The sequence below is a fragment of the Solea solea genome, chromosome 4 (assembly GCF_958295425.1).
Source record: "Solea solea chromosome 4, fSolSol10.1, whole genome shotgun sequence".
NCBI classification, from domain to species: domain Eukaryota; kingdom Metazoa; phylum Chordata; class Actinopteri; order Pleuronectiformes; family Soleidae; genus Solea; species Solea solea.
Genome location: NC_081137.1, coordinates 14,870,207 through 14,880,036, shown reverse-complemented (window position 1 = coordinate 14,880,036; position 9,830 = coordinate 14,870,207). Strand labels below are relative to the sequence as shown.

At 36.4% G+C, this 9,830-nt stretch overlaps 1 protein-coding gene across 3 annotated transcripts; it reads left to right on the top strand.

The window, feature by feature from the left end:
* The first annotated feature begins 1,301 nt into the window (after nt 1–1,301).
* On the top strand, nt 1,302–7,445 carry ube2g1a (ubiquitin-conjugating enzyme E2G 1a (UBC7 homolog, yeast)). 3 transcript variants are annotated; one of them, XM_058628083.1, is made up of 6 exons: nt 1,302–1,512; nt 3,296–3,398; nt 3,534–3,631; nt 4,229–4,407; nt 4,690–4,807; nt 5,920–6,399. In XM_058628083.1, the coding sequence occupies exons 1-5, from the start codon at nt 1,467–1,469 to the stop codon at nt 4,774–4,776; spliced, it is 513 nt and encodes a 170-aa protein (XP_058484066.1). In that variant the 5' UTR covers nt 1,302–1,466; the 3' UTR covers nt 4,777–4,807; nt 5,920–6,399. The 3 variants fall into 3 exon arrangements, with proteins under 3 accessions (XP_058484066.1, XP_058484065.1, XP_058484064.1); XM_058628082.1 differs by having other exon boundaries at nt 5,917–6,399; XM_058628081.1 differs by lacking the exon at nt 5,920–6,399 and adding an exon at nt 6,743–7,445 and having other exon boundaries at nt 1,304–1,512.
* The last annotated feature ends 2,385 nt before the right edge of the window (nt 7,446–9,830 follow it).

Below are 9,830 nucleotides of genomic sequence, written 5' to 3'. Positions count from 1 at the left end.
GTTAAACATGGTGATACATCACACCGACAAGTGTAAAAGGGCATTTTTGTCATTTTTATGAGCAGACCCTCTACTGTTTGAGAGAACTAGTTAATGAGTTACACATACTGGTGCAAAAGTCCAAAATTGCTGTATGTCACTTTGCGCTTTGCTTGTGTTAATGTCCATTCGCCAGGTTACAAAGCCTATAGCTTTTAGGCTTATACAGCAGCGCCATCTTGTGGACATTTGGTTGCATGGTTGCACACTGCATTGACTTCCATTCATTTAAACAACCTTAACAAAGTGTTATCCCTAACCTTAACCTAACCACAATTACCACCTTCACTTAACCAGTTCTTTTGGTCTCCACGAGGACTACTGGTCCTGACAGGGTCAGTGTCTGTCCCAGGAAAGTCCTGAAGAGTTAACAATACAAGAACAAACACACAAAGAAAGAGGGATAGAGGATTTGAATTTAGACCAACCAATATCTCATTAACAATGTCTGCTTTGCTGACACCAGAATTTATAAACAGCTCCAGTTCTGTGAGACTCCACTTGAATAATTTTTCTAGATTTTGCTGACGCCTATGAATGCTCATGTGTGTCGTTATCGAGCCTCATCAAGAACATGAACCCAAGACAGAATATCCTGAATTTGCACAATGCAATGTTTGGATCATCAGATGCATGATCCCAGCCAGGTGCTGCCTCCTAATGAGACCCAGAAGTGCCACAAGCTGGACCATGATATCTGGACATAACACAGTTAAAGATGGAGGAACTTCCATTTCCAATTTTCTCTGTGCCAACATTCCCTGTTCATGGCTGCAAAGCTGAAATGCCATTAATGATCCATTGTTACAATCAGTATATGTATCTTTAAATCTGTCAATGAGTTAGTTAGTTGGCATCAGTGTGTCCAATTTAGGGGTTCTATTGTGTGGTTATAATCCAATTTGACCATTAAGGTCAGTCGGAGTGCAATAAGATTAAGAGAAAAGTAAACTCTTTCAAATAGCACAATTATTGTATACTTTAACTAATAGGTGAGACAGCCTTTACAAAGTAAAAAGACCACAAACATCAAAGGACACTTTCATTTGTTTATTTATAATATTAATTGATATCAACATGTGTTAATATAAAGGTTGTAGGAGATGCATTTCAAATTGTTTAATATATAATACAAATATTTTTATTTTGGGGATGGAATTTGTTGCAGTATGTTTAATCTCTAGAATTCTGTAGTTGAGGGTATATCCAGAAGATGGCAGTGCCTCGTCAGTCAGGACGTCTGCTGCAGTAAAAGCAGAACGAAGAAGAAGCCGCAGCAGCAGTTGCAGGAAAGGCGACGAAGAAGAAGAATGACAATAATGTCGAACGGAAAATAGATTGGACGGAGTCTGTGTAACGAACGTTAAAATAACCCGTTTACCTCGAAGTATTGCCATCGAACATAGCTGCATTCTTATCGCTAAAGTATGACAGAGCCTCAGTCAGCGCTGTTACTCAGGAGACAGCTTGCAGGTAATAAATTCTTGGTGGTAGCCGATGCTGGCTGCCGAGCTGACGATGTACCCTACCTTTAGCTGTGATTCAAATAGTGCTAGCGCAAACTGTTTTCTTCTACCCTCCACACTTACGGTAAGCTCCCGTGTCAGATAAACCGCGTGGGAACAGTGGGAGAAGATATTGTGTGGTACATTCCTCTTTTGATAAGAAATGGAATGTGGCGTGTCCGGTGGCACTTAGACTTGAGTTTCGACTTAGCATGCCGATTTCAGTTTGAGCCGCTGTCAGAAGTCCCAACGTCAATCCATTATTGTGCTAGCCTGAAGCAGCTAGCCTAACGCTAGCCCCGAACTGGTTCGATGTGTTTACATATATGTTAACCGACAAAACAAATAGCGTTTTGCATTTGTCACGTATGATTTTGTCCTCTACGGCCTTTGCAGTTGTTATTATATACATAAATCCCCCGAGCATTTCATTAGATGACGAATGTTTTGGTTAATCACATTGAGTCCTTATTCTATAAAGCTAACTCAGACTGTAGGCTAAAGTTAACGCTGCTGCTGCTGTTGTTCGCTTCAATACGACAAGTTAACAAGCTAATGTTAACCTCTGTTCATTTAAAAAGAGTCAGCTGCGAAGTAAATATAGCTACTCCAATTTTAACCACGTTCTAAAAGCGTCTGAGCGGAACATACGTCGAATAAGGTTTTTGGGGTTGTAGTACTAATTTCAGATCATAGGTGAGATTGTTAAAGAGTACAATCTGACACAGTGTTCACTCCCAAGTATTCAACGACACATATTTTTTGTGACATCTGATTGAAAAGAGAAAGCTATCATATTGTCAGGAGGTATAAAGCACACATAGTCCTTCATTTCCTTCTCATACATGCATTAATTTTTGCGGAGGATGTTGAGGTTTGTTGTATCTTCAGCACTCACTTGAAACCCTTATAACATGTGCATAAAGTCAGAAGGTCACCTAGCATATCCAACATCTTGAGAACTATTCATATATTCAAATAGAGGAAACGTTAAAACCCTCCACCAAGACTGTTCAGTTTCCCACAGTGTCAATACATGCAATAGGTGAACTGCATCTTGATCAACACCAATATTTAATCATTCCTCCTTGAGCCATAACCTACATCCCCAGAGAAGTTCATGGAAGTCCATGCCCATTTTTTGTATTACTGGCAAAAACACAACATAACCTCTTTGGAGGAGGCAATAATTAAAAACCGTGACACAGCACAAACCCTTGCCAAAGCTGGCCAATAAAGACACAATTGAATATGTTCTTATCTTCTCAAACTAGATTCCCTGTTAAAGTAAATGTTGATTATCTGAAACATTTAGAAATACAGTTGCAAAAATGCTAACTGCTGGTGAAATTGTTCTGTATCTTGCAAGTTTGTATGCACATGATTTAAGAATGCTTGCACCTCATGGCAAATTGTCAAGATCTCTTATATGTATTCTTTTATTTTCGTTACACAAATCTTGTAACTTGGTGGTCATTGACATCTAGAGATGTTGCACACTAAAACTGTTGCACAATGAAGAAAAACAATTTTTAAAAAGGGTTCTGTTGACGTATTTGTATTATTCTAACGCCACTTTAATAATTGATAAAGGTATTTCAGTATTTAATATCTTTATATAATGAGTATTCCAAGATAAAATTATGAATTGTGTTACTAGTTGGCCCTCAATAATCCTCCTGATACACTGTGGGTATAACGATATGAAACATTGTCAGTTAGACTTGCTATGTATTTGTTTTCACATCTAGAGCTGAACAAAAACCCAGTTGAGGGATTCTCAGCAGGCCTGATTGAGGATGATGATCTCTACAGATGGGAAGTCCTCATCATTGGTCCTCCAGATACATTGTAGTAAGTCTGTTATTACCTGTCATTATATTTGTTCTTTATTGCTCTGTTATGAAGAATTTACAGTACTTGCATTTTTTTTTCTTACAGTGTTTACCTAATATATTGGATTTTCTCTTCGATCTTTTCTGTTCACAGTGAAGGTGGTGTGTTCAAAGCTCATCTGACATTTCCCAAAGATTACCCTCTCAGGCCACCTAAAATGAAATTTATCACAGATATTTGGCACCCGAATGGTAGGTACACAATTTCCACACAGTCAGTGATGGTTGCCTTTAGTAGTCAGCCCTTTTGAAGAAGGTGCAGGTTTCATCTGTTCCAAAGTGATCATGTTATTTTGGTGCCTGTTTAAAAGCAGTGCATGTTTGCCTTATTCAGTGTAATTTATTGAATTAGGTCATTATGTTCAACTGCTTTTATTGAAACGGTGAGGGGAATACTTTACTACTATGAGGTCAGTAAGAGTCTTACAGAGTCTACTTCAAACGCTTCTGGTACAAGCTGATACAAAACCATCCATGTAATGTAAGCTCAATACTGTAATTGCAACCAAGGGTGCTCCAGCTACATGTCTAATGCAGGTGGAAGTGAATATGTTAAATAGGCCCTTCAGGTCTCTCAATTTGCACTAGTAGGGAGACTTGTTTTGTTGTTTTAAGACCAAGGCATCCTTTAACAAACATCTTACAGACTGCGCAAACATGACAATTGTAATACTTTAAATAAAAAAAAAAAAAACTGTCACTTAAACTTAAATGTCCTTGATGACATTATGCATAAATTCAAAATTTCATTTTCATAAATTGTATTATCATGTTTTTTTCCCCCCCCAGTTGACAAGAATGGAGATGTATGTATTTCTATTTTGCACGAGCCCGGTGAGGACAAGTATGGTTATGAGAAACCAGAGGAGCGTTGGCTGCCTATCCACACAGTGGAAACCATCATGATAAGTGTAATCTCTATGTTGGCTGATCCAAATGGAGACTCACCGGCCAACGTGGACGCTGCAGTAAGTTGATATGTAAAAAAATAAAAATGTATGTTTATCCCAGTATCACATTTCTGCAAAATCGAAGAATTTTCTTGGTATTGATGGCATTAAAATGTAAATGTATGATGAACTACATGGTTTTGACTATTTACGACAATAATATATTTTTCTTTAAGTAAACCAATATGTCATAATTATGGTGTAGTGAGCTATGATAACCAATAAGGAGGTATGAAATACTCTTTACACATGGTTCACATACTCTCACAACTTGTTTTTACCCTTTTTTCTTCTCTGCAGAAAGAGTGGAGGGAGGACAGAAATGGTGCATTCAAAAGGAAAGTTGCCCGCTGTGTACGGAAAAGCCAAGAGACTGCGTTTGAGTGATGTTAGCAAGAATCTAGCTTCATGTTTCAGGGCAAGTATTGGCAATTTCTTGTAGTTCATGAATCTTGAACTGTTAAGATATACTTTCATGTTGGTCCAGCTAAACTTAAAAGGAAATGTAGTTTAATGTCAATATAAACTTACACTACTTCGAGGTTCTGTTCTGCTGTCTAGTTTGGTCATTTGTAGCTAAAGGGCATGTGATACTGTACTGTACAACGGCTCAAGTGTGAAATATTTAAAGACGTGGCCATAGAGACTGACAAGTCACAAAACCCCATCTGAAATCTGAGTCTGTGAAGACTTTAGCTAACCCGTCCAATTAGAGATGAGGTTAAGGACAAAGAGAGATACTGCATCAAAAAACGTGGCAGAGATCACAATTAAATTAATTAAATTAATCTTTATCAGGGACAATGTAGTGAGACAAAGAGTATAGCAATTTACTAGTTTGCAACTCCCATCCCTGGCTGGGAAATAAAGAGTATCACATGTACAGTAAAAATGACAGATAGCACTGTAACAGTAACGCTAAAATAAAGGCTCAGTGGTCAGTCGGTAGGCATGAAACTGAGCTGAACTGTTGGTCCAGTTTCACTCTGCATGCGTGTGTAGTGCATGATGGAAGCCGTGCTGATCTGCTGCCTCTTGGGCTCGTCTGTCATTCACATGTCTCCTGTTCTTCTACCACAGAACTTCCACACAGCTTCTGCTATGTTTTAGCTAGAGTTTGCCTTTGAAAATCTTTGAAAAACATACTTTTAAATACTCCTCTGTACTCTATCTCGTGGAAAATAGATGAGAAGTCAAAACTCAGGCGGCCAGTGTTAAGTTTAATAAAAAAAGAGAGGCGTGCTGCAGCCTTGAAGTGCCGCACACACTGATCCAGTTTGAAACCGGCCTTGCATGTGTTTTTGTGAATAGACTGAGGCTCCTCCTGTTGACAAATGGTGTAGTGAGTGAGTGACTGAGTGTACATTTTACTCTGTTGCTCTACATTGTGTCACTTCACATTCAGAGTCATAAGAGTCGTGCAATATTTTCAGTTAATGTGCCGGCATACGCAGAACCTCTGGCTGGTTCTTTCAGTTGCCAGTTTACATGATATCATCCTGATTGGTGTTGTTTGTTCTTTTTCAGTAGTACTGCAGTTTATACTGTACATCATCTCCTTCTACTCGCGGGTCAAAGATTGGGAAGGAAATATTGGCGCAGAACACAAAGTCCAGTCCATATAAGTGTATACATGCAGAAGTAATCTGATTTATAGAATTATCTAGGTATGTTAGTCTAACTAAGAGTAGTTCGATTTTACTCAAATTGTTTACGTGACACTCAGAAACCTATTTTCTTCATCGGACTAAAATCAAACTTTTAACATGCATGTAAACGCGTGAGAATATGTTTTGGTCTGACAGTTGAAGTTGACTGCATAGCCAAATGTTAGTCAAAAGAAATAGCAGCTGTCACTGTCCCCAGCTTTTAAAATGTTTGAAATTCTGAATGTGGTTGCATCATAGCTTTCAACTTGCTGTACCTGTGCTTTCAATGTATTTCTTCACCTGTTTCGTAAATATGGATATGCACATTGGATTGTTTCAATAAAAAGATTTATTACTACTACGTTAGAGTCAGATCAGCTGCTTCTCCAACTCCATAAAGTAAGTCTCATAAGTTCAAAGAACACCTGAAACTGTTTGAAAATGTTCACATAAACTGCCTGACCTGTTAAAAGCTGACAGGTGTTGTTATTATTGCGGTCATCCATTGTGTTTTAGATTTTTCTGTAGCTGTTCTTTTTTTTTTTTTTATTGGTTAGTGTATATGGTCTGTTTATGAATATTGTAAACCTTTTTTCTGACCTTTTTTACCCAATTGACTAAAGTTTTTCTGATGTTAATATACATGTAATGATGTGTGTTGTTCAACTTTCTGATTCTTTTTTCTGTTCTCTTTTTTCCTACAGGTCTTAATTGAAAATCAAGATGGCACTGTTTCCTGAGCTCTTCCACCCACCGGGCTTAATTGCCTTTGTTTTGGCAGGAACAGACTGGCTATTGTAGGCTACAGCTGAACATAATGATGACTACCAAGGCTGAGAAAACACCAAGCAAGTGCCAACTCCAAAAAAGTAAAACAAACCCAGAAGATGATAAAACATTTTTCAAGTCTATGAACTGCTCCAACTTTCAGGAAGATATTGTAAAGACATGTATATAGCACAGACTAAACTGGATAATATATAAGCTCCCTTTCCATCCATGAAGACTAGACCAAATGGATAGCGCTGGTTGACATAGAATTTTATCCACTCTCCCTCTCTCCACTCCAGCATGCATTAGTTCTCTTCAGATTGTTTTATCAGAATGTCTTAAATGGAGAATCGTGATCCTTTTGGACGGATGTCACCTGTGAAGAAGAGTTGATTCAAGTAAGACCTACATAATGTGACTGATGAAGGTTTTTTTTTCCATCGTACTTTACAAAGCTGTTCTCTCAACAATGTACCTGAATCATTTAGTTTGTCCTCGTCTCTTGTAAGTCTTACCATCTTGCTCAGTTGACTTGAGAAAGGCAACATATCCCTTACCTTACATACCTTTATGTGCATGCTAAATTTTGTTTATCTTTTTCAAAAGTGCCTCCTAATAAAACGCTTGGCCACTTCACCCTGCATTGAACAAGTGTTAATAATGTGGAAAAAGAGGGAGACATTGTGTACCTACAGTATGTTGGATTTTACTGATTAGCCAGTACACAAGATATCATGGATTGGTAACATTTTGGTGTAGCAATAATCCCCCTAGTATGAAGTTTCCCCTGTTAATTTTTCATATCCTCATATAAAATTTGAGGTCCTCCTCTTTAATATTCTGTTATTTTAGCAGCCTCTCTTTTCCTTATCTGTGTTGTCCTTGGTAAGAATTGTTATGCATGCGTTAGGTTATTTTTTTTTTGCTTTGTATTTTGCTGAGTGTTTCTGGGATTACTTTGAGGGGTTGTGTATACAGTATGCTTGCCCGTTTTGTTTTGTCATGCCCTGCCCTGACCCACAGTCTCATGATTATTCTGCTTACTGAACTATAGCAGTTTGGCCTAATGTACAAAGACAAAAATACTGGTGTATATTTTTCATGTTATGAAACCTGTTACCTGTAGTGAGATCTTCTAAAACATGACTTGTTTTTTTTTTTCCAATATTTACTTGTGTTTTTAATTTCAGTTAGGTTGTTGGTACAACATAAATTTCACATTGCTTGTGGCAAACCCGACAGAAACTTTTCATGAACGCAACACAAAAAGAAAATATCTATATTTGACCTGGTTTAGTGTTTAAAAGGTATCAGGGTATGTTTAAAATTGTAGAGTTATGTAGAAGGTGAAGAAAACACAAATTTGTCTTAATGTCATTATCTGATTCCTCAGTAGGATTAATCTTAAAATTTTGTTTTGATTTAATGTTGTTTGCCAGATTAGTTTATAAATGTTTACATTTAGACACAATTAAAATACATTTTCCTCTTCTCATAAACTCTGCCAGTCACCAGTTCTACTACAACTACTCATTGTGAAGATGAACTCATATTATCAAAGAAATGTAAATCAGACTTTATATTTCCCCATTTACCATAAACATCATTATAATCAACTTTAAATAAAAACAATTCCAGCCAAATATTTAGAATGTAAAATATGTAATGACTTGTATGTAAAATGAAAACAAATGAAGACAATTTACATAACCACATTTTTTTTATTCATTGTTTATTTAGTGAATATTGGCAAACATAAATTTAGATACTCTTATATAATGTGAAAAAACATTTTTTTGGGGTTAGTGTTAACGATGACAAGCCACTCATCAAATTAATATTGTTTATCTTGTTTACTGATGGCTCTTCACAAGCACATCACTATTAACTTAGAAAATGTGATAATGTTCCTTATTGCACAATCTGAATCCCATGTGATCTTATTTCTATTCTTTTATTAAGTGACTAATATTTAGTGCTCCAAAATTAAAATAACTGCTTTGTATTCAGAAGCAGGACCATCTGAAAATAACAATCAATGAGTTAAACAGTATTTGCATTATGTACTTGTTTTTTATAGATAGATATAGCAGAGAAACAATTGGAGGATTTTAGCATCATCATATTAGAGAAACACCTTGAAATTAGCAAAAAAACAACAATGTAATGAGAATATTAACGGTTACTGCAGTTGCTGATGGGCTTTTACCATTTTATTTTATATTCAAGGAACAGACGTGTAAAGTTCAACACCTTAATTTTACAACAAACTTCTGCATACACCAGAAGATCTTTAATGAGAGTATCAGGTAAGTAAGATGGGTTTCTTTTTAATAAAACAATAACTTTTTGTTTTTGAATTGAGGACTATTTTGTATCGGTGGATCCCCTTTCTGCTGTGTGCATGTTTTACCTTTCACATAATATTTCTGAACAGGACATTCACTGGGAGCACCTGAAGGCAACACAAGTTAACAACCTTTTTTTTTTTTTTTCTTTGCCAATTTGTACATACATTTTTAATACAGTTTATTTACAGCCATAACCAAAGGCCCACTACTCCACAAAGCTCAAAAATGTGAGTTAAAAGAGGAAATGAGAATCAGGAGGACGCAAAGTCTCTGTCCTTCAAATCTATTATTTGAATCACAATTTATCATAAATACTCTTTGACATATCAAGGTATCAATTTTTATCACCTTTGGTGGCACCAAACTTAAGTGTGGATATGTCTCTAGTTTCCTTTCCAAGTGTCTTGGGAATTATTTTTGAAAGTTTAAATTAAAAAAACAAGCTAACTGCAGAAAAATAAACGAATCCATTTGTATAATATGGAGGGTTAGTCATGTATAATAATGAGTAACACTTTATTATTATTATCTGGCCACATCTTCTTTTGTTATTTAATGTAATCAAGACATTTTATCTATTTTTTTCATGCCGGGTAGTGTATTCCATTGTATTAAATAACTGCAAAAATCCATTCACTGATATAAACAAACTGTGGTTTAAATCACGAGT